The 25,092-nt window shown below is 50.2% G+C and overlaps 8 protein-coding genes across 8 annotated transcripts; 5 read left to right on the top strand and 3 right to left on the bottom strand.

Moving 5' to 3' along the window:
- Positions 1-5,425: 5,425 nt before the first annotated feature.
- Positions 5,426-6,248, top strand: GT037_004544 (uncharacterized protein; the record flags this gene model as incomplete). The annotated part of the gene is made up of 3 exons (XM_038929591.1): positions 5,426-5,649; positions 5,710-6,039; positions 6,131-6,248. 3 exons carry the CDS (start codon positions 5,426-5,428, stop codon positions 6,246-6,248), a joined length of 672 nt encoding a protein of 223 aa, XP_038787863.1.
- Positions 6,249-6,586: 338 nt separating this feature from the next.
- On the top strand, positions 6,587-7,873 carry GT037_004543 (uncharacterized protein; the record flags this gene model as incomplete). The annotated part of the gene is made up of 1 exon (XM_038929590.1): positions 6,587-7,873. The coding sequence occupies one exon, from the start codon at positions 6,587-6,589 to the stop codon at positions 7,871-7,873; it is 1,287 nt and encodes a 428-aa protein (XP_038787862.1).
- A 590-nt stretch (positions 7,874-8,463) lies between these two features.
- GT037_004542 (uncharacterized protein) lies at positions 8,464-9,537 on the bottom strand (the record flags this gene model as incomplete). The annotated part of the gene is made up of 1 exon (XM_038929589.1): positions 8,464-9,537. The coding sequence occupies one exon, from the start codon at positions 9,535-9,537 to the stop codon at positions 8,464-8,466; it is 1,074 nt and encodes a 357-aa protein (XP_038787861.1).
- Positions 9,538-11,465: 1,928 nt separating this feature from the next.
- Positions 11,466-12,978, top strand: GT037_004541 (pyruvate dehydrogenase e1 component subunit alpha; the record flags this gene model as incomplete). Its single annotated transcript, XM_038929588.1, has 5 exons — positions 11,466-11,606; positions 11,675-11,808; positions 11,865-12,319; positions 12,371-12,606; positions 12,661-12,978. 5 exons carry the CDS (start codon positions 11,466-11,468, stop codon positions 12,976-12,978), a joined length of 1,284 nt encoding a protein of 427 aa, XP_038787860.1.
- A 1,386-nt stretch (positions 12,979-14,364) lies between these two features.
- Positions 14,365-15,705, bottom strand: GT037_004540 (mitochondrial precursor; the record flags this gene model as incomplete). Its single annotated transcript, XM_038929587.1, has 2 exons — positions 14,365-15,429; positions 15,481-15,705. The coding sequence occupies 2 exons, from the start codon at positions 15,703-15,705 to the stop codon at positions 14,365-14,367; spliced, it is 1,290 nt and encodes a 429-aa protein (XP_038787859.1).
- Positions 15,706-16,123: 418 nt separating this feature from the next.
- GT037_004539 (dna-dependent protein kinase) lies at positions 16,124-18,156 on the top strand (the record flags this gene model as incomplete). The annotated part of the gene is made up of 2 exons (XM_038929586.1): positions 16,124-16,189; positions 16,240-18,156. 2 exons carry the CDS (start codon positions 16,124-16,126, stop codon positions 18,154-18,156), a joined length of 1,983 nt encoding a protein of 660 aa, XP_038787858.1.
- A 294-nt stretch (positions 18,157-18,450) lies between these two features.
- Positions 18,451-20,414, bottom strand: GT037_004538 (pseudouridine synthase; the record flags this gene model as incomplete). The annotated part of the gene is made up of 3 exons (XM_038929585.1): positions 18,451-18,616; positions 18,669-20,178; positions 20,252-20,414. 3 exons carry the CDS (start codon positions 20,412-20,414, stop codon positions 18,451-18,453), a joined length of 1,839 nt encoding a protein of 612 aa, XP_038787857.1.
- Positions 20,415-20,875: 461 nt separating this feature from the next.
- On the top strand, positions 20,876-24,716 carry GT037_004537 (signal recognition particle protein; the record flags this gene model as incomplete). The annotated part of the gene is made up of 4 exons (XM_038929584.1): positions 20,876-22,144; positions 22,636-22,983; positions 23,037-23,449; positions 23,495-24,716. The coding sequence occupies 4 exons, from the start codon at positions 20,876-20,878 to the stop codon at positions 24,714-24,716; spliced, it is 3,252 nt and encodes a 1,083-aa protein (XP_038787856.1).
- Positions 24,717-25,092: the final 376 nt, after the last annotated feature.

Genomic DNA, 25,092 nt, shown 5'->3' with positions numbered 1-25,092 from the left:
GGCCGTCGATCATCGCATCGCACAAACGACTTGTTTCTATCCACTTGAGGAATGGCATGCTTACATCTTTCTGTCTCAATACGATGATCCCACGACTACTACTCAGATCCGGTCAGCTGTTAAGAGGTAGTCGTTGCGATCTAGCATTTTCCAATACGACGCAACAACAACACAGCCACCCAATTCGTCACCAAGTTAAGGAACCTGACCGCGATCATATCCAACTATGCGATCTGCTAAGGAAGGCTGTTGTGAACATATGCGCTTTTTCCCAAGAGGTTGCCTACAGGCGAAAGGCGCATTGCTGACTCCCAAACAGACCAAGTCAATGTCGTATGCCGTTGTGATGCGTCGTCCTAAACAAAGACGACATAGTGTAATCATGTTCATGCAAGCGATAGCTCATAGCAATCTCCGCATGTTCCTGTTTCGATTTCCATACAATTCCTAGCTCTCTCTGCGTGTGCATGTTGTAGCTGAGAACCACAACTAGATCAAATGCTGGAGAAGGCTGTGTTTGCGGAATGGAAGGGATTCGAGACTGTATGCGTCCTTGGAACAGTAGCTTGACTATTGCATGATTCTCGCTATGGAACTTCGTGGTATTGGAACAGACCCAAATGAGTGGTGCGTATTCATAACGGTCACTTGAGGTAGAATGATTAGCTCTTTGGATAGAGATGAACGCATTCCCATTACACTTTTCGTGATAGCTGAGGCCCAGCGTCACTATCCTTTTCAGCCTCGGTATTGACGATGTCGATTAGGAAGTGGTGCACCGAAAGTCGTTTCCAGACCAAGAATGCCACGCGACTCAATACGGCTTTGCCGACATTGTCCGTCACAAGCACTTTACAATGTGTTCAGTCCATCGAATTGGCCTTACGCGCTCGGTTGGTCCATCAATGACTACTTCTGGTGAACGCGGAGTGATCCGATTGTAAATAGGGAAGCCGGAAAAATAACCTGAAAGACGTCTCTTGTTCACAAAGCCTCTTGTTCGTCGCGCCAGTGAGCCAGTTGGTGGCCACTGCTCGGATATTGGCACTTGTGGTGGTTTTCGATGATAACTCGTTCCCATGAGAAATGGTCCGAAAGTCGCGTAGCAATAACAAGAGCTGTACATGCTGTGCTTCGCTTCTCCAGATCTCATTGATGCACCACCTCCTACTCAATGAACTGTTTGTTAGAAAGCTGGCATCCGAATTGAACGTGGCGTTTGTTATGCTTGTCAGAACTTGTAGATGACATCGCATGGCTGAGTAGTCCTCGTCGACTGTATACCAAATTGGAACGCCTCTCAATGTGTCTAGGTGATCATATTGTGATGGGTAGTTCAACCGCGCGCAAGATTGCGAACCGTTATGACTACCTAGGTATAGACGACACGGTAGTTGCCGACTTAATTTTCGGATCTGACACTCGCCTTTGCAAATGGAGGACTATTAGCCCTACAGCATACCCCCTCACGAGTTTGGCCCCCAAAGATAGTCCATGCTTACTATATGGTTCCTGGTGGCTGAAATTGCGTGATCGCAGGTGTTGCCTTCTTCTGGTCTTTGCACGGTACTTTGAATTCCTCGTTGCCTAATCAACCCCACATTTGTCAGATCCCTGCATCAACACCAAAACGACTCTCACCTTCGATATGTGGGTAATTCTAGTCTTTAGCAATACGTGGTACGGAGTCATCGATGCAGGTTATCATATGAAGAGATGGAGCACCAATTCTTTGATCGCCATAGCCAAATGTTTCCTTCTCTCACCCCTGTTGTGCGTCGTGCTACGATAGCCTGCTCCCACAAGGCATATGCGCCAATCTGGTAAAAGCAAGTAAGTTGTACAGCGCCTACAAGCCGTTTCCGGAGTTGTTTATAGTTGTTTCTCTATTGCTTCCAGTGAATATTCTATGTCTCTCGATTGCCTTCTCGCCGATACGCTTGGGTGTCGAGTCAATCGTGAGGTAGAGACTCGCTCGCTTGTGATTGTGGTGATCCATGTGAGTCAAGATCTGATCGGTGCCTGAGACAATGAACAAATAGACGCCATTTCCAGAACATGATGTCTCAAGTGCATGCAACGGTGAATGCGTGTTCGCGTCCATCCGGTGATGTTGTTCGGTTCCCAGTTATCGTTTAAGTCCTCCGTACCTGGTCACATCTCATGTGGCTGCCCGATAAACAAGGCAAATAGACCGGAAGTTCAGATTACGCGTGATAGATTGGGATGTCAGCAGGTGGTGTTACATGGCCTTGTGGAACGGACAGCTGCGCGGCTGTTGTGCTAGGCATGACTTACCAGTGGGAGACTAAGATGGGTTACTATTGTTGAAGGCTTACAAGTGGCCAAATCGACATGCATAAGCAGCCTGGTTGTAATTGTGCAATGGTTTGCATCGCCTTGTCTGCGTATCCAAACGTACTTGTTACCCCAAGTTTCAGTCAGCCTTTCGAAACTCGCCCTGATTTCGCAACCGAGCTATCGCAACCTTGTGCATCGAAGTCGATCTCTACACAGGCTGCTACACAACGCATGATCTACTAGTGAATATCAGTCATGCTTCCGCGGATCATAGAGCAATCGGTATCATGGATTGCCGCTTCCGGCAGGATGACACTTACGACACCCCCGCTCGTACTGCATGACAGCGTTCTGTGTCGTGCGTGTGCTTCCGCGAGATTGGCGCAGTATCGTGCAGCCCGGCTGCCGAACCCAGTGAAGCTGTACATTCTGCTTAAGCTGGCCATCTCGTCTAAGAAGAGTGTTTGCTATAACATGACTACTCAAGTTCAGGCTTACAGTTTGCGTCAAACAGTCATGACTGTTTTCGATACTTGTGAAGCCTAGCTATCGTCTTTGACGTTTAGATCAAGCACGAACTGTTGAGCTCATACACTTGTTATAATCAGACTGCGAATGCTTAAGGCCGGTTCGGTATTGAGAAGTTATGGCCCCTTATCTTTTGCTGTCTCAAGCTGATCCTTGCGCGCATATCAAGCATTGCTGTTCTGAATTATGCAAGCATCTCTAAAGGGCGATAGATCTTCAGCGCCGTACCAAGCACGTAGAATTAGGGCAACCATTGCCAACAGTCAACATACCATGCTCACGCTGAAACTACAGAGATCTTTCGAGTCGTCGTATTTTCGGTATCTCTGGTGATACGATATTCATCTTGCGCGTCGCCGTATTCGTGCCGCGGATTTGTTCAGTCGATAAGATTCATAGTCTCAAATCCGTTTACAAATCGAAGTGAGAAACCTTCTAGACAGGTGCTGGACACGATACTGACCCTAAAATTCTGGCTCAGGCGGCCACGAGTTCTTATAGCAACAATAAGATATTCCGGCGCGTGAAATCGAATCAGAACATCGATACTTCCAAACAACACCGAGTGTTGAGCGGATAGATAACCACCGCGAAGATTGTATTTTTGAGCTCCTCTCCTGATAGCGGATGGAGAGTCAGGTTCTGTTCGCTTCATATCCTCGTTAGGTCGGGCCCAAACACATGACGGGACCATTTGTATCTCGATTACTATACTCTCAGTCCCAAGGTTAGTGTTTCGAGGACTTTGTCTTAACTCCACCTCTCCAGGTCCTTCACCGGTCGAGTATGAGGCTGCACAGGCGCAGAGATAAAGGCTCAACTTACTGAATGATCTATCCCGCCTGAAATGCCTTGCTCAATGTTTGTGATACATCGAATCACATATATTCAGTACAGCACTAGTTGTTCAGTGTTGTTGCGACATCTTGCTTCACAGTGCCAACACGTGGTCCCATTTGAGCGCAAGAGAACTGTTTTCCAAAAGAGGGTCTCGTCTTTGGCAATACAGAGCCCAAGGAGCTACGTTGAAACGTTTGTGTGGTCGCGAGCGTTGGGCATCAGTGTGACACGTACGGTTTTCTAGCGCCCCTGGTCTTGTGCTGGCATCACCGAAAATGGCGTGCATCTTCTAGTGGAATGGATACTACCACTTCTCTGCACACTGCAATGGAATGTAGTACCTATGCATCGGAGGGAATGTATGGTAGAGACGGATACATTTTGTTGGCCTCATTTAATAGGATTTTGGCAATCGTCCAGTCGCATTAACCGGGCAGTGATTCGCCCCATCAGAGAGGTACTTGAACCCTGCTTCGATTAACACGCTACATTGTCATGCCGTTAGCAATTCAAGATGTATGCTATCCAAGGGTAGTTTGATGCGGGAAGCCCTTCGGATTCAAGGTTGGGGACTTGAAACGAACGCTGTCGCAGCATTGATACTTGTCGGGGCTGTGTATCTATTCTCAGCGATGTCGAAGGTTCCTTTGTAGTGGTGTAATCATAAACTGTGGAGGTACGCTACCACTGAAGTAAGCTTGAGGAGTTACCAGATTGGTGAAGACAGACTGCAGACCCCGAAAAGCTCATGAGCTGTGCGCTCGATCATTCAGTGAGCTGAGCCTAGCGGTCAATCCATTTGTTTATCAGTACTGCTTGCCACAGCAACGTCGCATTACTGTAGTCTGCGGATGTTGCTTTATGACTTGCGCTGAGTGAAAGTCGCAAGACGCATTTAGAGCGCTCGTCGGGCCTGAGAAACAAATAGTGTGGCCACCAATAAGGCCGAGGAGGACTCATTTTGAAGGATCGCATGGCTATCATGGCGTTAGTATTCACCAACCACACGACCGTGGACTCGATATTAACGCATGCGGAATGAGGTGAACACCATTGCGTCTAGTTCAGCGAAAGCAAAAATCGTGGGCTGAAATTTAGCGGCAAAGCAGGATATGAGCTAAGATGTTTGCCTACTCTGACCTTATAAAATAGCGAGCATGCGAAACATGTACACCCAGGTCTCAGCTGGGCAAGTGCTCTTGGTCCTTCCGAACACTTGCATGGTTTGGTGTGGGTGGCCTCCACATACTGCGTGCTTGGCGCCTGGTTGCCTAGTTGCCTGCTCGCAATTCTGCGGATCCATCTGCCTGCTCTCAAGCAGAGCCTCTTAACTACGGTGATCCACCACTTATGCTCTTGCTTTCCATGCTTGCTACGCACTTCATAGCTTTCTCGTATCATTTCAGTCCCCACAGCCGTAACGCCGCCGCCTTAGTCTTCACACAAGCTGCGTCAGTGCAAAGGTGAAGCACATTCCACAATCTGCGCACTTGCACTTTCGGCCCCCAAACTTGTACTCAGTATCGGTCAGATCTATGTGCGATATCGCGCAATAACAAGTCCTACGATACATCGCGTGGAATCCAGAGTCGAAAGATTCTTGCCACGCCAAACCTGAGTGCGCGGCGCAAGACGGGAATGTGGGGATCTGCACAACCAATCAATAATTCTTCTGCGTCTTTCCTGCCAAATACTTGGCGCATACGACATACCGAGCACGAAAGAGAGATTTGCACCTGAAAATCGTCGTTACATGATGGATACTGGTGAATTCGTGCAATCGAAATTTGCTCAGGCGCTCAAAACCCAGAGCACAGTCACAAGGTCCCATCCCTGTCCTTATCCAGGACACGAAGGCCGGATTTTCCCGAACGCTGAACAGCTATATGACCATGGAAGGATAGATCATCGTGTCGATTTTGAGGGCTTGAACTCGAGACAGGCACGAGATAAGTTTCGCGAGCTGAGTGTAAAGTTCAGGTCAGTTTGGACAGATTTACGATACACGACACTTACTGGATCAACGGTTAACATGGTTAGGAGGTCGGATCACTCGTCAGCTGCAACTGCGGGAGATCGGTCAGCACCTGATATTGGAGGTCTTACTATAGATTCAGGAAAGAACTCCCGACAAAACTCACCACCGTCTGGTAGGAAACGACCGGCAGAGCATGAGTTTACTAGTCCGAGGGGAAAGGGTCCCTCTCATGTGGAGATAGTCGATTCGGAATACTCGAGACAGATTCCTCATACTGTTGTATCGGATCGGACACGACCGAAACCACATGATGCACGCCTCTTTGACCCAAAGCAGAGCACTAAAGGTACTTCATCTCCGTACCAGACGACGCCCGAGCCCTCCAGCGAATGGTCAATGGAAGCTACGAAGAGCAATCAATTACAATCGTCGCAACCTCAATCCCCTGCTCATTCAACACAACGATCTATTCCTAAACCTCAACAATCTCAACGCCAACCAGGCCTTATTGAGCTCCAGCGCTATGATCCCCGGTATCCAGGTCTGTTGTTGCAGCCAGATAGTAGGCCTATCTCTCAAGAGCAACTTGCATCTGAAGTGAAATCAATCTATGCGGGACTAACTATGGTGGAGACTAAGTGTATACACGTTGATCGTGCGCAAGCTGCAGCTGCGCAAGACAGCGACACCAAGCTTGCATCTGATCATTGGCAGGCTTTAATCGCTCTTCATCGCACTCTTCTACACGAGCATCACGACTTCTTTCTAGCAAGTCAACACCCTTCTGCATCGCCAGCTCTTCGGCGGCTTGCGGCTAAGTATTCCATGCCTGCGCGCATGTGGAAGCATGGGATTCATTCTTTTTTGGAGTTACTTCGGAGGCGTCTTCCTGACAGTATCGATTATATGCTGGCGTTCATATATTTGGCGTACCAGATGATGGCGTTGTTATACGAAACCGTTCCAGCTTTCGAAGACACATGGATCGAATGTCTTGGAGATCTTGGACGCTACCGGATGGCTATCGAAGACGAGGACATCCGCGACCGTGAGACCTGGGCAGGAGTTGCACGCTCCTGGTATACTAAGGCTGCTGATAAGAATCCTACTGTGGGCCGATTGTATCACCATTTGGCTATCCTGGCACGACCCAATGCACTGCAACAAATGTATTACTACTCCAGGTCTTTGACTTGCGTAAAACCATTCCAGAGCGCACGGGAATCGATCTTAACTCTGTTAGACCCGATTCTTGGTCGTGCAGGCGCAACTCTTACGCATGCTCTAGCGATCGATACCAGCTTCATCAAAGCACACGGTCTGCTTTTCGAAAAGTCTACAGTAACGGAGTCCAAAGGTCAGGACGAGTTCCTCAAGGCAAAGGAAGAGTTCATCGGAAATTTGGACAATCACATCGGGCGTGTGACAGCGAAGTGGAAGGAGCAGGGTGTATACATTGCAGTGACCAACATCGCCAGTTGGTTTGAATATGGGCTGAACGAGAACATTCTTCGCCAGGCTTCCCTTCATCCGATCAACTTGAAGGCACAGGACCCCTCTCAAAACGCTGTTGAAGAGAAGATCCGGAGTGCATCCTCAGCTGACCAACAGAACCCAACAAAACCGATACTAAGTGAGGAAGATATCTCGGAGGCGCTGAAAGGAGATGAGGCACACGGGATAAAGCCATGGGCAATGCGTGGCACGATTCCCAACGCCAAACTAATCACTCACGAGACTTTTGCTCTCGTCCTTCGCCGCATTGGCGACAAGAACGTGCTTCCTCACGTACACATTATGCTCGCTTTTCTTTCCAGCTTCGCTTCTAGTAAATACGTTTCCGATCTCATTCAAGATGCACCTTGGACTGAACTCGTTGCTTTTCTGAATACGTTGGTCAAGACTGAGAACCAGATACAAAGTCAGTCGCAAACGCAAACACCAAACATCAATGATTTGTTGGCCTCAAATGTGTTCCCTGGAGAGGGGGAAAGGGGCGACGAGCTGCCGCTGCCGGAAGATTACCTCGTGCGAGGCTTGATCTGGGCGGATGATTACTTTCCTAAGAAATGGTTCGAAAGGGAGCACGATGAGGAAGAGCGATACCTGGAATTAGCAAGTACAGTGAAGAACCGTATGGAGAGGGTATTGAGGCTTGGTTATTCTATTGCGAAGGCAAGTATTTATAAAATGCTATTGCGCTCTTTCGCTCTAACTGCCGTCTAGCACCAAACTTGGATCACATACGACAAAGACTCGCATACATTCTCTGTCAGTTGACAATGACGCTAGGCGCCAGACGCCTTGAAACAACATACCTATTACATTTAATTTCACGCAAAATGTGGTAGCCATCTATTCATCATTCGAAGCGACCCTGTCACTCTCTCCACGTTACATTTTTATCACTATGGGTAACGCGAGTCTGTTGTTGGCAATACATTGATGGCTGTTCGCCTTTTCATTGCACTAATCCCCTCAAGCGTGGAGAGAAATTGGATTCCTGGTTGAGAATTCCACTCCCTCTATGACCACACGGATAGTCGTGTCGCGGAACATCTGGTAAGAAGTAACCGACCACTCTTCTGGGAAGGATAAGAAATGGGTAACATCTGTTTGCTATCATTACTATACGTTCACTATTGAGTATCTCATGGTCCGGCACACCAGCATTGGCAAAAAACAGGAGGAAAGGATAGTGCTGGGCCATGGTCGTTTGCAACCGAATTACGTAAAGCACACAATACATCTTATACGTCCACACGCTGCATATCGCTTTAGACTCAATGGAACACTCATCATGCCTATGGAGTGGTCTAACAAAGCTCCATGTTAGTCACACCTTCCTGGGCCCATGAACAGATCTGCAACGGCACCGCCTGTCTCACCCTCTCGTCGGGGTACGAAAACAGCTTCATCAAGACATCGCCCGTGAGGAAGACATCATATAGATCAGGTGAACTACCCCACCCAAGATTGATGTCGTCCTTGGAGGTTCCAGGATCTCCGGGTTGAAAGTGCACGACATCGTAACCAGTGGTATCACCCCATCGCTTGACCTCGTACTTTCCATGCTTGTTCTTGTAAACATGCACGTGGCCATCTTGAATATTGTAGCAAAGAGACTTGACGCAAAAGGTTGTCTGGACCTTCTCGTCAAAAGGCGGAGGCATCCTTGTGGCACATGCTGAACAAGCATCGTACCAGTCTTTTATTTTGTCACCCATAACAGATTCTGTACGAACTGGCTTCATGGGAAGTCTGAAGACTGGGGTTGTATCCGATCTGTTGCCACGGCCTTTTGCGTCAGGAACATGGTAGCAGTCTAACATATCGACCATATAAAACCATGCACAAATGCACATCCTTGTTCTGTAGAGGTTCATGACTTGATACAAAAGTTCTGATCTCGAAGTGCGATAGTCTACTTTGATACTTGACGCGTCTGAAGCAAGGGAAAGAAGCGAGTAGACTCTGTCGTAAACGTAGCAGCTTTGCCGACCGGGTAGGCGAGTGAACCAGCTGATGAGTTTCGATTCGCTGGGCTTTCTTTGTTCGCCTATGGAACACATGTAATACCAGAAGACACGAGTCTTGACGTCAAAGTTCTTAGGATGGATCGTTGCATTGCCTTTAAGGTCGTTGAAGTACTCAAGTTGTCCGACGGCACATCCGGAAATCTGCTCGAAAGTGACTTCCAGGTTGTTGACAAGGAACTTGACATTTTGAGCGAGCAAGATCTCTTGTGTGATCCACGCGCGGGTCCAGTATCGGTCTTCGAGAACCGCGAACCAATCTCTCTTAAGTTGACCATTGGTCTCATTGTTCCGTTGGAGCCATCTCTTTTCCTGATCATTCTGCATGTCCCATGCTCCATATCTAGGATCCATGCTCAAATCAAGTGCAAATGTAAATGCTCTTTCTATACTTTGACTGAGCCCAAGCCAAGAGATTACTTCAACAGAATTTGCGTAAATAGAACCCATCTGTGCTACCTGGTGATTCCTTTCATAAACGGAGTCCTGGTCGATACACAGAGCGTCGATCCAGAGAATTCGTGGGGAATATGCGTATTTTAATCGAGCGACTTGCATGAACTCGAAAAGATTTTCTCGTATCGACAGAAGCCTGTCGTTGACCAGGATCTGCCGTTGTAACTTCTCCGGACCCCAGACATAGGAAAGACAGGTGTAGCTTGCCTTAACGCTGTCATGCCACATTTCACATTGAATGTGTCCGTCATTCGAAAGGTTTGGAAGGATCCTGAGTAGTCTAATAACATTTCTCCTGTAGTCGAGCGGTTCGTGTTGAAAGGATGTGGTGCGGGATGCACCTGAAGCATTTCGTGGGTTTGTGGCTACCATGGCTTTTGCGAAGCAGGCGGGAATGAAGTTCGTTTGAGAAGTTTTGGAATGCTAGACACAACACCACAGTCAACTCCAGATATCTATGACTTCTACTGGCGCGTCTATGTCGGGCTGATCAACGTAATCTGTATCGCGCGCGTACTGCCACGAGCCAAGGGGTCTTCGAAGGTCTAATAATACAACAACCAAATCGGGATTGAGGCTCGTTATTGGTCACACCATTTCTGATCTACTTCGCTGTGTTATCTGTGTATCATCAAGCGTCGGGAAGCTTGCTACGCGCTCTATCAGATTTTCAATTCCGGCGCTTAGCAATCGAGTTCTCGGGTCGTGTCAGATACGAGCGCGTCAAAGGCTTGAGCAGAAAGTGCGGCATGACTGCTATAATCGGGCACACACAACCAGAAGCTCACGCATATCTCATAAGTCGATATGCGCAGCAAAGTCTTCGCGAAATTAGGTTGCACGATAATTGTGAGGTTCATTTCAGGAATGAACGCTAGCGCAACGCATCCTACAGCGACCCCACAAATTACTATATGCGGAGTCACACGTGATTACAATAGGCTTCACGTCTGGCAGCCGTCCATGCCTCGAAACATGTTCAGGCTTACATATGGTAATGTTGGTCGTAATTGACGGTACACCTACCAAAGACATGCACATGTAGAATCTCCATTATTCGAAGTGCATACCAGTTCTACTCTCCGCAATCCAACATACCTAAAGACCTTGAGTCCCTAAGTATCGAACCATCCGTCTTTCCCACGCTCCTTGCCTACGCTTACCATAACTTCCGTTACACAAAAATTTTCAAGACGTTGATCAAGAGATCATGCTTGCTTTACTGATATTGCGGGATAGAAAGGATATCATTCGACGGGATTAGCGAACAGGTCGGAAGTGTACTTTGAGTGATCATTCTGAGGAGCGAGATGAGCTTCGTCATGTTGAGCAATCTGAGATGGCAATAGTGGAAAAGAGATGTCGAGAATATTCCCTTGCTGTTCAACAGTAGTCGTATCATATCCCGCATCTCTGGGACTGTTCACTCGCGTCATTTCTTTTGCATCCTGACAGGGATCGCGACAGCCATATACTACTAGTCCTGCCTACGCGAAGATGGTGTGGGATACGCGTGCTCACCCCAACTCCCTGGTGGTTCGCGGTGTATCAGCATGTGCAATATACAAATCGCAACGAAGAGAAGGGCAAATGAGGATTGGTGTAGCGAATTGAAATGTGTTGGGCGGCTTGTTCGCATCGATAGGTGTTGAGTCGGAGAGGATCGGGATGTGTTGAGAATTGGCGTTGGCGGACCCTAATCGCTTAGCGCGAAAGCGGATCCCCGAGCTGGCGGAGCTGAGCAACTTTTCGAATCAACACCCTCAGCAGTCAACCTCACGGCATACCCACGCCTCTCCCCCCGCTCCTTCCCCTCACACCTCACAATGCTGTCCAGGACAATTAGGCGGAACATTGCGTCGCCCTTCCGACGCAATGTCGTCGCCCCCGCCGCGCGACCCGCCTTCAGCAGGTTCGTGACCACGGATGCGGCCTCATCGCACACCGACCCGGCCAACGTGCCATCGGTAAGACAACACCCAGAAATGCCGATAGAGTGGCTGTAGCCACGGGACAGATAATTGACCGTGTGCAGGAGGATGACAAGCCCTTCGAGATCCGCCTCTCCGACGAGGCCTTTGAGACGTACGAGCTCGACCCGCCGCCATACACAATGGAGGTTACCAAGAAGGAGTTGAAGAAGATGTACTACGACATGGTCGCCGTGCGGTATGAAACACCACAATTGCAGCATTTGGCTACAAGCACGGTCTAATATGGAACAGACGCATGGAAATGGCCGCCGACAGGCTCTACAAGGAGAAGAAGATCCGGGGTTTCTGCCATCTGTCCACCGGTCAGGAAGCCGTCGCCGTCGGTATCGAACACGCTATCGAGCGCGCCGACCATCTCATTACCGCCTACCGTTGCCACGGCTTCGCTCTGATGCGCGGCGCAACTGTCAAGTCCATCATCGGTGAACTCCTCGGCAGGAGAGAGGGTATCGCTTACGGAAAAGGTGGATCTATGCACATGTTCGCCCCCGGTTTCTACGGAGGTAACGGTATCGTCGGTGCCCAGGTTCCCGTCGGAGCTGGTATTGCCTTCGCATGCCAGTACGAGAACAAGAAGAACGTCACCCTTGCTCTCTACGGAGACGGTGCCTCCAACCAGGGTCAGGTCTTTGAGGCTTTCAACATGGCCAAGCTGTGGAACTTGCCCGTCATCTTCGGTTGCGAGAGTGCGTATACCCTTCAAAGGGGCATGCTGCCATTTTGCTAATACCCCTCAGACAACAAGTACGGTATGGGAACCGCTGCCAACCGCTCGTCTGCCCTCACCGACTACTACAAGCGTGGACAGTACATCCCTGGTCTGAAGATCAACGGTATGGATGTCCTCGCCGTCAAGGCCGCTGTCAAGTACGGAAAGGAGTACGCTGCTGCTGGCAAGGGTCCTCTCGTCTACGAATACGTCACCTACCGTTACGGAGGACACTCCATGTCCGACCCTGGAACCACTTACCGAGTGAGTCATACCGCAGTCCCGAATTTCAGAGTATATACTAACAAGCATTGGTAGACCCGTGAGGAGATTCAGCGCATGCGCAGCACCAACGACCCCATCGCCGGACTCAAGCAGAAGCTCCTTGACTGGGGTGTCACTTCCGAGGAGGAGCTCAAGTCCATCGACAAGCAAGCACGCTCCGAGGTCGACGAGGAGGTTGCCATCGCGGAGAAGATGGCCGTTCCCGAGGCCACTGGCAAGGTACTATACGAGGACATCTACGTTCGTGGCTCCGAGCCCGAGTTCCTGAGGGGACGTATCCCAGAGGAGAACTTTTACTACACTGAGCACGACATGGGCGGCGAGAAGAAGCCTGTCGCCAGGACTGCGTAAAGCTCTTCAGATACTCATGGGATTATGATTGAAGGGACAATTGGGTGACGAGAGGGATCTGTAATTCTAGGATTTAGAGGCTTCTACATGCGTGTATGCAGCTAGGGAGCGCGGTCTTGCATTGAATGACATTTCATGGAATCCACTCAGAGCCCTCGTACCTATAAAGCACACTAACGAAGATGTTCCATGCATCCCCAGTTGATATACCAAGCATCGAGTTGAGGTTTACAAAGATAGTCCAACTCGGTTATCTGTTTAGGCGTTTATGCATCATCACGATTAGCGCTCTGTGTGGTTGCAGTACCACTGATTAGAGTGAATTCTACGAAGTCATGGAAATCACAATTGAAATTGGCGCCAGTAGGGTATCTCTAACCACTGCTTTGTTAGTACCATCTCAAATGCCCACTATATGAACTGCCGGACATCTTCTACCGTTTCTTAAAAGGTTCTGGTTTGCACTTCAGCCCCAGATTGTGTCCGACCTCCACCTAATAATGCTCGTAATGACACCGCAATAAACTTCCTCTAATCTGCGCGTGCAAATCGACATTTTTTTGTCACTTGATGACATAGTCCTCGTCAAAGAAGCTGGGCTACTTATACCACATCCTAGAGTAGACCAAGTTGTACGTCGTGGTCCGCTATCCAACATGACCAGGAGTCAAAAATTGCCTCCCACTCCACCGATGTGGACAATGAACGTGGTATCGAAGGCTGCGCCCTCAAGAACCCCAGAGATGAGCCTAGAGAAGATCTCGCATGGATGGATTCTCAAATAAGTACAACTGGCAAAGACGAGCCACATTGCCAGGTAGTGCTCGAAACGCATTACAGCCTAACAATAGATTCAAAAGCTACTGATCACTGGCACGACAGGAGCTGTGTGTTTGTCAATTTCGTCACAGGATTGCAGCAAACGTAACATCAGCTTTCCTCCTTGATTGGGCTTTGCGTGTCCGGACACACACTATAGCTGCATTCCCCAGGACGAGCAGACAGGGAAACTTGTAAGTGCAAAGTAGAAAGGGAATTCTAGTCTTGGGGCGGGAATAAACAAGATAAGAGTCAAGACGTCAGCAGTAGAGCCATGCGAAGTTCAGGCGGTTGTTGAAAGGAAAAAAAGTCACGAGGATGGGCGTATCGCCCAGATACATACCCAGACCGAGGAAGAGGTGGCAGACAACAACACAAGTGAAACTCGGGAGATGGTGCCAAAAAGCGCGTGTATCACGCGGCCTATGGAGACGAAGTCTCTAGGGTTCATAGCGAGACAGTCAGATCTCCAATCGTCCTTATGAGGCGGGTATATAGTAATTTTTCCATATGGTACACAATCGCTACATGTCTGCAATTCTCGAATCGTCATAGCTTCAAATCAGCCTATGATGCGGGAGGATCGATGTGTTGTGTCTGGCCAGCGAAGAACTCCTTTTGTGCCAAACACCTCTCACTCGTGCACTTTGGACATCTGAGAATCATCTGCGGGCTACACGCCTGCCCGCTCTGCAAGTGTGCCTTTGCGATGTCTGCGAGCGCCTCGATGAAAACAGGGCTATCGTTCAAGCTCTCGACGCGCTTGACACCCTCATGGCCCTCTGCGTCCTCACCAATGACCTCCTTGTCCAGTTCGTATAGCGTCTCGATGTGGTCGCTAGTGAAGGCAATGGGTACAAGGAGCATGTCTGTCTGGCCCTTCTTCATGTACTCTTTGACAGTGTCTGAAGTCTGCGCTCCAAGCCAAGGTTGAGGGCCGACCTGCGATTGCCATACAAGGCGGTATTTGTGCTTCATGCCGAGGCGCTGCATCACGGCGTATACAGTCGCTGCGACTTCGGAGGGGTATGGGTCACCGCGGTTGACAACAGTCATGGGGAGACTGTGGGCAGAGAAGAGGATGACAACGCCGTCTCGTCGCTCAGCTGGGTATTCCGCGAGCTTCTTTTCGATGTTCTGAGCGAAGGCTTCTACTAAGCCTGGGTGTGCCGGCCAGCGGTCAATAACACTCCATTTGATGGCACCTTCAGGCTCGACTTCTTGACCAGTTTCTCCATTTGCGCGCTTGCCTTCCAGCCTCGTCCTCCATTTCCAGAGTTCGTTCAACGAGGAGCCGGTAGTTGAGCAGGAGTACTGGGGGTATTGTGTGAAAGCGACAGCACGGCCACCCTTGCCTGCTCCAAAACCGTCTGCTATCAATTGCTTGTATGTGTCTTCGGTAAGAGGGTTCGCATAACGGAAAGCAACGTAGGGCTTGTGGGGAGCGGTCTCGGGTGAGGTCTTGTCGAGGATCTTGCACATTTCTGCGGCCTGGTGTTCAGACCATCTCCTGATTGGTGATCCACCACCAATCTCAGCATATTGCTTTTGAATCTTGGGTGTTCGTCTCCGTGCAATATAGGGTCCAATGTAGTTCTGGAGGGGTCCAAGGGGAATCAGGTCTTTGTCGGCCTACAATCCGTCAGCCGAGTATCTATGATGCGTTCCAACCAAGTTACGCACGAACAACATGCTCAGAAAGCCATGGACCTCGTCTGTTGTCGATGGCCCGCCCATGTTCATGAAGACCATAGCAGTAGGTCCCTTAGCGCCAGGTGTTACTTGGGTAGGGGCAACTGTCGCATTGCCTCTCCGCCATTGTGCGCTGTATGATGAGAGGACAGATGTGGCGGGCGTAATGGAAGTGGCACGCTTTGCGGCGCGCTGGCAAGATATGCGAAGTGCCATTGTGAAGTTTGCGACGAGAAAGAAAGTGTCCCCTCGAAGTCAAGTATAGAGGAGAAGATGCCGAGGCCAGAACTACAGCATGAATAATGTTCAGACCAGCAAGCGGCGTGAAAGCTCTGACCAATGGCGGCAGGCCCGTTGGCAGTTGATGACGATCGTGGCTGGCGATCGGACGCTAGGAGTTGCCCCACGGCAGCCTAGCAAACACGTGCCTACGTGTTGGAGCTAGTGTCGCGTTCTCACCCTGCTGCCTACCATGCTACGTCGTTGTCCCGCGCGCCGCAGCGACTTATGATTGCCTGCCTGGGCTACTTGGTCCCATAATCCCTAGAAGTCTCCGAAGCCCAATGCTAATCACACTGTCGCCCCATTGAGCTTTTACCCTTCTACTACAACAGCCAAACGCGACTGTCGCACCATGGCGGCACCACAAGACAATCGGCCAGGCGAAGAGGAAGAGGAAGAGGAGGAGATTGACGAGTCTGTACGTCCAATGCGGCTTCTGTACTCAGTGGTGTTACTAACGATACATAGAGTTACAAGACAATCAAAGATGCCGTCCTCTTCGCCATCGACGTTAGCCCAACTATGCTTGAGAAACCCCCCAAATCAGAAGATAAGAAAGCTGAGCGCGATTCGCCGACGTCTGCTGCTCTGAAATGCGCCTATCAATTAATGCAGCAACGAATCATCTCAAATCCAAACGACATGATGGGTATACTATTATTTGGCACTGAGACGACAGACTTGAAGGACGGTGACAACACGTTTCAAAACTGCTATCTCCTTGCAGACCTTGACGTGCCATCAGCTCAGGATGTCAAGAGGCTCAGAGATATGGTGGAGAATGAAGAAGAGGCCGAAGAGATACTGAAGCCAACCAAGGATGGTGCCAGCATGGCAACCGTGCTGTTCTGTGCAAACCAAATCTTCACTACAAAAGCGCCCAACTTTTCGTCTAGACGATTGTTCCTAGTGACAGACAACGACTACCCAGTCAAGGTAAAAGCAGACAAGGACACAGCAGTCACACGGGCTCGCGACTTATACGATCTTGGTTGTACTATCGACCTATTCCCCATATCGCAACCAGACCATACCTTCGATCGATCGCGTTTCTATGATGACCTCGTGTACCCAACATCACCATCCGATCCTGACGCGCCCGTTGCCATACCGTCGACTACCAAAGTTGCGAAGAGTGGCGAAGGCATATCTCTTCTCAAGCAACTCATCTCTTCCATCAATTCCAAAGCTGCACCCCGCCGCGCTCTATTCTCATTACCCATGGAGCTTGGTCCCGATCTCCGTATTGGTGTAAAGGGATACATCCTTATCAAACGTCAGGAACATGTCAAGTCTTGCTACGTATGGGTTGGCGGTGAAAAGCCGCAGATCGCGGTGTCTACAACCACACAGATGGCAAACGAATCAGCCCGGGCCATTGAGAAGACCGAGCTGCGGAAAGCGTACAAGTTTGGCGGCGATGCAATCACCTTCACGCCCGAAGAGATCACACAAATACGGCAATGTTTTGGTGAGCCTGTAATTCGGATCATTGGCTTCAAGCCCATTTCCAGCGTTCCTATCTGGACTAACACGAACAAATCAACTTTCATCTACCCCTCAGAAGCAGATTACATTGGTTCAACCCGTGTCTTCTCAGCCTTACAGCAAAAATTGCTAAAGTCTCAGAAGATGGGCTTAGTATGGTTCATTCCGCGCCGCAACGCTGCACCCACGCTTGCAGCCCTCATCCCCAGCGAAGAGAGGATAAATGAAGAAGGCGAGCAATTAATGCCACCGGGACTTTGGCTCGTACCCCTCCCCTTCGCAGACGACATTCGGCAATTTCCAACGCCACCGGAGCAACCACTCAAGACCACAGATGCGCTGACCGACAAGATGCGCCTCATCATCGAGCAACTTCAACTACCCAAAGGCATATACGATCCTTCCAGATACCCTAACCCAGATTTGCAATGGTTCTACCGCATCTTACAAGCGCTGGCCCTCGAAGAAGAACTACCGGTCCACCCCGAAGACAAAACCATTCCTCGTTACAAGCAAATTGACAAGCGGTGTGGTGAGTACATTGAAGACTATGGTAAAGAATTTGAAGAAGCATACGCACAACAGCAAAAGTCCGCGCTAGCTCATCGCACTAAGCCTACAGCAAAGAAACGCCCGGGTGGCGGTGCAGATGGTGAGGATAAGCCAGCCGCTAAGAGAGTCAAGAAAGAACCAATGGTCAAAGCTGAAGACGGTGGGGAAGAAGAAGATGGTATGACTGATCAGCAAATGGCGGATCTGAACAACAGTGGAAAAATCAGCAAGCAAACAGTTGCTGTGCTGAAGCAATGGCTCAGCGCAAGGGGTCAGAGCATTGGGGGTAAGAAAGCAGAGCTTCTGGAGAGAGTGCAGGAGTATCTCGAGGGCAAGGGTCTGTGAAGTGCTTTCGTTACAAGGCTATACGATGGTCAAGCAAGGCGTTCTTGTGTATCGGAATTACCTTATACTACGTTCAAGTCATCGCGACATCTATAAGGGAATCAATTCTATCGGTCTGGTGCGATGACCACAGCGTCGTGCTATTATAGTACACATGATATTTTCGTACTTGAGACGACGCGAATCTCTTCTGAAGTCGCAGTGATACACTTTCATGGTGCCCATGCCCAGGCAATTCATGAAACCATCCATGTATATGGGGTATCACATCATCCTTACTACCAATGTTGTCGACTAACCTTCGCCACCACTGGCATTCTCATCTTCAGAGTCTTCTTCGTACTTTTGTTGTGCAGACTTGTCTTCACGCTTCCTCTTTGTGGCTTCGATGCCACCGGAGGTCAAGTAGAGAAATTGTGGATCTTTGTAGTTGTCCAAATGCGTGAAAAACGTGTTGAACCTATCCATAGTTAGAAGCTATCCATAGTGACTTGGACCAGAATAATACTCACTGATTGCCCTCTGCCTCTTCACGGAAGATACGCTGATAAATCTCCTTTTCTTTGAAGGCCTCAATCTTGTCGTTGTACCTCTCGAAATCAATGGGATCGCGTCCATGCTGCTTAGCTGACTTTGCGTTGTACGACTCAAACACGGGTCTCTCGAGCAACAAGCCCAGGCCGGGAGCCTTGGGTATCCGGACAACCTCGTTACCGAAGCTCTTGTCCATGATTGCGGGGTCGGTACCGCATCGTACCGTTAACGCAGCCATACCAACCATCTTACGGATCTGGTGCATCATAAAACTCTGACCGTGTACCTTCAAACTCAACCACTCGGTATCGTTGATGATGATAGGCTTAGGTGCGACTTTAAAGCTCTTGATATAGCGCTGGGCGGACTTGTCGTTGAATTTCTTGTGCACTGTGTAGTTGTGGTAGCGGTGGGTTCCGAGGTAATTGTCGAGTGCAGCTTGGACTCGGGCTTGTCGCTCGGGAGAGATGCGGTAAGCCTTCTTCACGTCTAGATACGCCCTCTTTAGGGCTTTGATGGCTTCTTCGAGGACGGGTTGGTTGACGACACCTTCAGGGAGAGGACGGGAACCGTCCGTGGAGCTGTCGAGAGTAATGCTAGGTTCGTTTTGTTGTATCGTATCGATGGCTTCTTTGACTTCATTTGCGGTCTGTTCGCTAGGAGTAACGTCGCCTCCGTCCGCCATCGCGGTATCCGCGGACTTCTCTTCCTTGGCTTTGCGCTCGATATGCTCGATGGAGGCATCGACTAAGCGATCTCCGCCAGGCGGCGAATCAATCGCATCGACGTTGTAAAGTGCTTCTAGCACCAGTGGTCGTATTGAGTCGTCAAGTGAGTCCAAGATGGGTTTAATGTGTTTCTCCTCTACCTCAGGCCAGAAATTGGCGACCTCGGCCTGTCTCTTCCGATAGCCCTCAACATCGTTCTCTTTCTCTGCGTACTCTTCTAACTTCTTTCCTAAGTAGCTCGAAGGATGCGGCGGGAGGAATGAGTGTGTCGGAATCAAGTATTCGTACCATCGAGAATCGCATGCTTGGTAACAGCTGAATGAACCGATAGTTCGTTGGATACCCCAAACCCTGATCTGGTCAGGTAGATGACTGTTGATCTTATCAACGATGTCTTCCTCTTCGATGATCAACTTCAACGATACTATATTGCCGGCAGCATGAACGCCCTTATCGGTACGGGCGCAACGGACGAGAGACGATTTCTTGGGGTCTGATGCGTTTGCCTTGGATATGGCACCGGCTGCGACAAAAGCGTTGAATAGGTCGCCTTCGATGGTCTTTTGTTTGTAGTCGATCTGCATGCCCTTGTAGCCAGTGCCTGAGTAGCCAATCATGACTGCGACTTTGCGTTTCGGCCTGCGCTCTTCTGCCTCAACCTCCTCGGCAGGGAAGGCAGCAGGAAGAGCTGGCCTATCTTCGCCCTTCTCTTCTTGCTCCTTATATTTGGCTTGTTGTTCGAGGTTGCGATCTCGTCGGTCTAATTGGGTAGAGCTTGCTTAGTTAGAGACGAGCATTGAATCGACCGGTAGCTGCTCACTGATGTTCCTTACGCCCCATATTTCTCTTCTTATTCGGACGGCTTCCATGCTGGTGCCGTCCACCACCTCCCCTCGAAGCATTTCTGCGATCTTTGTCGGCCCATTTGCGCTTCTTGTCGCCTCGGTCGCGATTTGACGAACTGTTGTCGTGGCGAGGACCTTCGTTGTCAGACATGGTCGCGAAAGGCGTGTGACCAGCTTCTTCAAGTATTCAAAGCTACGGGTCATGAGGCGGTAGGGTTACAAAGGATAGCTGTAGCTGCAAATGAAGGTAAATTGTGGGGTCGTGGTTTCCATTTTCTCGGAGCTGTAGGCTTGGCGCGGCAGGTACGCTTCACCGCCCGAGCCACCGCTTAGTGCTGGAACCATGGTTCAGTCGTGTCTGCCTGTTGTATCTTTAGTAATCTCACCTTTTCTCCTACAGCAGCACCCGATTGTCGCGTCAACTCGCGTGCGGACAGACATAACACAAAGTAGAAAAGGATGCGCCTCGCCTAATACGTACAAACCGATTTCGAGTCTCGCGCCCTGTCTGCGATCTAGTCTGGCGTATTCGAAGAAAGCCGTCCGCGCCCACCGCATCTCCTCAGCCGCCGTTCGAGCAAGACCTGAACGTAATTCTATACAACCGCGGCCATGGGCGCAGCAATGAAGGACTCTGTAGAGAAGAACGGAGGGGATCCTGTACAAGCAGTGAAGCAATTGTTAAGGACAGTAGTCCGTATGTTTTACGAGACGGAGCACATCGTCATCATGGACGCCCTCTGCTATCACGGCGCACTTCCCGTGGCCGACATGACCATCATTCTCGATGCAGGCAAGAACTCGAAACATGTTAGTAAGGTTGCGGGTAAGCTTAGGGAGGCCGGGCTGTGTTCTTCGTATACTCAGCATGTCCTGCGCCAGGGTGCAAACAAGGCATCAAGCAGAGAATTCTTCTACATCGACTGGCGCCGCGCCGTCGACTCGGTCAAGTACAAGATTCATAAGATTGACGAGGGCATCAAAAGGGACGCGAAACCCACGACCGAAAAACCCGAATTCAAATGCTTGCGATGCAAGTCCACATACACCACCATGCAGGCGCTTGACCATCCCGATGACAATCCTGGACCAGATGACAGTGGTTTCATTTGCGCCAGATGCGGCTTTCGACTGGACGAAATCGACCAGGACGTTCAAGCAGACGACGTCGACGATACTCCAGCCAAGTTCAACAAGCTGTTCGGACCGCTAATCGAGATGATGTCGAAAATCCAGGACATGGGTAATCTTCCCAATCTGGAACCACCAGACATCATCAGCGAGAGGATCGAGCTTCCTCGCGATAGGAATGTGGACCCTGGCACGCAGGTCGAGGTTATTGAAACTGTCTCCCGCCCGACTGCCGTCAAGGGCATCGATACGGGCCCGGAGAAGATCAACGTTCAGATCGGTTCGAGCGCGGAGGAGAACGAGAAACAACGAGCGGCAGACAGGGCGCGCCAGGAAAAGATGTCTTTGCAGAATCAGCTTCCTTCTTGGCACACCAAGTCGACTGTTATCAAAGACGCAGCAGGAAACACGACAAGTGTGAAGCGAGAAGCAGATGGAGTAGACACTCCCAGTATCAAAACCGAGCCAGGAGATAGCGTGGCCACTAATCAGAACCTCGATGCTGTCTTTGCCCAGATCGAGGCCGAGCGCCGCAGGAAGGAGCAGGAAGAGGACGATGACGAGGAGGATGAGGATGAGGATGAGTTTGAAGACGTTGACGTGGGTACACCCAGCGCTCTTCCGGATGCAAAACGTGTCAAGCTGGAATCGTCCGCTGCCCCTACGCCTTCGGCTGCTGCAACTCCAGCTGCAGCAACTCCAGCCGCGTCGAATGGTGGCGACGAGAGCGAAGAGGATGAATTCGAAGATGTAAACTGATTGATCACATAGCGCTGGCGTTTAGGTTTAGGTGGCGTTCAACTTTCGAAAGCATGCAGGGATCGGCTTTGGCTGCAGTCATGATCTTTCGGCATACAAGGAGGGAAGTGCATGATTTAGAGCATTGCGTACTCTGTAGAAAGCATTTTCAAAGCACAAAAAGGAGGTAGATTCAATGTACTAAAAGATATCGCTTGACAATTTTGCCATGGTATAAATCGTGCATCGATGGAGAGAACCACCTGCGGTAATCCCATGTGAATAGCCTGTCGCTTTGGATACCGAGCACTTTGTGCTGAATGACAATGCTCGTTAGCCGTCAGCCCTACTACGAATCCAAGCCATCGGAACTTAGGGTCTTAGGCGAGCTTGCACCATCCCACCTCAGATCCCCGCGTGCCTTCACCAAGACCTCCGCAATCTCCCCACCAGCGCCCATCGCTACTCTCTGAACGTCTGCGCCGCCTTCTGATGGGTGGAAGATAAAGCGCGAACCGACCATGGCCGCATCCACCAAATCACTCTCCTCGCTGCTTGCACAAGCTACCATCGACGACCACGACGAAGTGCTAAAGGCCACCAATGCGGCGCTCAAGAAATCCAAGGGCGATCTGGACGCGCAGCACACAAAAGCGATAGCATTGCTGCACTTGGACCGTTATGAGGATGCATTAGAGGTGTTTGAGGGGGCGCAAGAGTTGCAGGAGAAGGCGCGGTTCGAGTACGCATATGCGCTCTACAAGACTGGCAATGCAGCAAAGGCTGCGGAAGTGGCCACAGCCGCGGGTTCAGATGCAGGTCGGGGGATGAAGCACATGCTTGCTCAGGCCGTATGTACCGGAAGGCATCTGAAGCATGCGCATAGCTGACACCTGGCTGCCAGGCATACCGATCCGAGAACTTCGCGCAGGCCACCAGGATTTATAAGGAACTCGCAGACCAAAACGTCGAAAGCGAAGAGTACGATATCCGCATCAACTCGGGGGCTGTAGACGCGCAACTGGAATGGACTGGGCAAGGCGAGCTCGCGCAAAAGAAGCAGCCCACACGTGAAGATCTGGAAGTCTTCGAAACGGCCTTCAACGCGGCATGCGGCAGCATATCCCGCAATGAGTTTGGACAAGCCCAAGTGTGTCTCAAGCGCGCGAAGGATCTGTGCAATGCACTCTCGGACCTTAGCGAAGAAGAAAAACAGGCCGAGTTACTGCCAATTACTGTTCAGCAAGTCTATGTCCTGACGCAACTGGGCAAGATTGACGAGGCCGAGGAACTGGCCACCAAGATTCCTTTTGCAGAGTAAGACGTCCGTCACAAGCTTAGAATAGCCACTAACAACAGTAGCATCAAGGAACTCTCGACCCGCTACATTGCCCAGGTCAACAGCATCGCCGCCTCCAAAGAGCACTCAAACCCTTACCTCTCCCATCGTCTCTTCCACGCATCGCCGCAACCTCCCGTTACCGATCAGCATTTCTCCCACCAGTCCAACATTCTACGACAAGATGAATACGTTATGGCATTGCTGTCGCAGAAGGTCGCGGGCGTGGCATCTTCGACTGAGAAGGTCATCTCCGCGTCGCCTGCACCATCTCTGTCTCCTGCCGTCAACATGGCAGCAGTGTTGAATGCGGCAGCTCACGCAAGGAATGCAGACACCGAGAAAGCTGCATTGAAGGAGATCGTACCGTTGCTAGAAAAGAGGCCAGCTGATGTGGGTCTCATACTCACGATAACGCACTTGTACGTTATTACAAACAACTACGCCGCTGCGACACATTTGCTAGAATCGTTTTTCAAGCGATTGGAACAGAGTGGCTCAGCATCCGATTTAGACGTTCGTTTTGCACCAGGACTTATTGCTGCACTTGTGTCGCTATATGCACAGCAAGGTCGACCAGGCGCTTCCAAGAACGAGCTAGCAAAGGCAGCTGAGTACTGGCGGAAACCTCACAAGTCGAAAACGGAAGCGCCATCCAAGTCTCTGATGGTCGCTGCTGGCACAGCACTTCTCGACACTCATAACCCCGACAACGTCAAAACTGCAGGAGAGATCTTCCAGGGCTTGTATGACCAAGATAACGAAGACCGGGCTTCTATCGCTGGTCTTGTAGCTGCATATAGCATCACAGACCCATCATCAATACCTGCAGACCTCCTGGCTTACTTGCCAGAAGCCAATCGTCTAGTTTCTGATATCGACGCAGTTGAGCTTGAGAATGCAGGTGTTCCACTTGGTACCCTCACATCAGTTAACCTCGGAGCGGAGTCAAGGAAACGTAGCCTTGCGCCCAACAAGGAGGTACCGGCCAAGTCGAAGAGGTTGCGTAAGTCGAGAGTGCCAAAGGACTATGTCGAGGGTAAGAAGATGGACCCCGAACGATGGCTTCCAATGCGTGATAGGAGCTACTACCGTCCCAAGGGTAGGAAAGGAAAGAAAAGGGCAGAAGGCCTTACCCAGGGTGGTGTTGTGGAGAATGACAAGGGCACACCGGCCGCTCAAGAGAAGAAGGGCGGTGCAGACAAGGGAAAGAACAAGAAGAAGGGCAAGGGTGGTAAGTGGTGAAGAGTTCATTGTGAGCCCAACCAAGCCAAGCAGGTGCAGATAGATCCATGTTGTTATAACATCGAACATGATGCATCAAGCGCGAGTCATGTACGAATGCCCCACTTGCCACGTGCTTGTGCCTGGAATGTGTGAAGCTCCAAGCTACCCCGTCATCCCTTCAATCAACAATGAATGTGTCTCTTCGACTGCGCTTTTGGATCATCATTACTGAATGGACCATTTTCCAAATGCGTCGGACGAAAAGCGGATCGACTACCATGAAACTGCAATGGACACGTTACACCAGAGTGCGAAAACTGGAGACTAGAAGGAGCCGAGGTTCGCCGCGAACGTTTCTACACTAAGTAATCGACTCTATGCCAATTACTAAGTA

The sequence above is a fragment of the Alternaria burnsii genome (genome assembly GCF_013036055.1).
Source record: "Alternaria burnsii strain CBS107.38 chromosome Unknown 698, whole genome shotgun sequence".
Classification (NCBI taxonomy): Eukaryota; Fungi; Ascomycota; class Dothideomycetes; order Pleosporales; family Pleosporaceae; genus Alternaria; species Alternaria burnsii.
The sequence above is the reverse complement of the archived record's forward strand: the minus strand, read 5'-3'. Positions and strand labels throughout refer to the sequence as shown.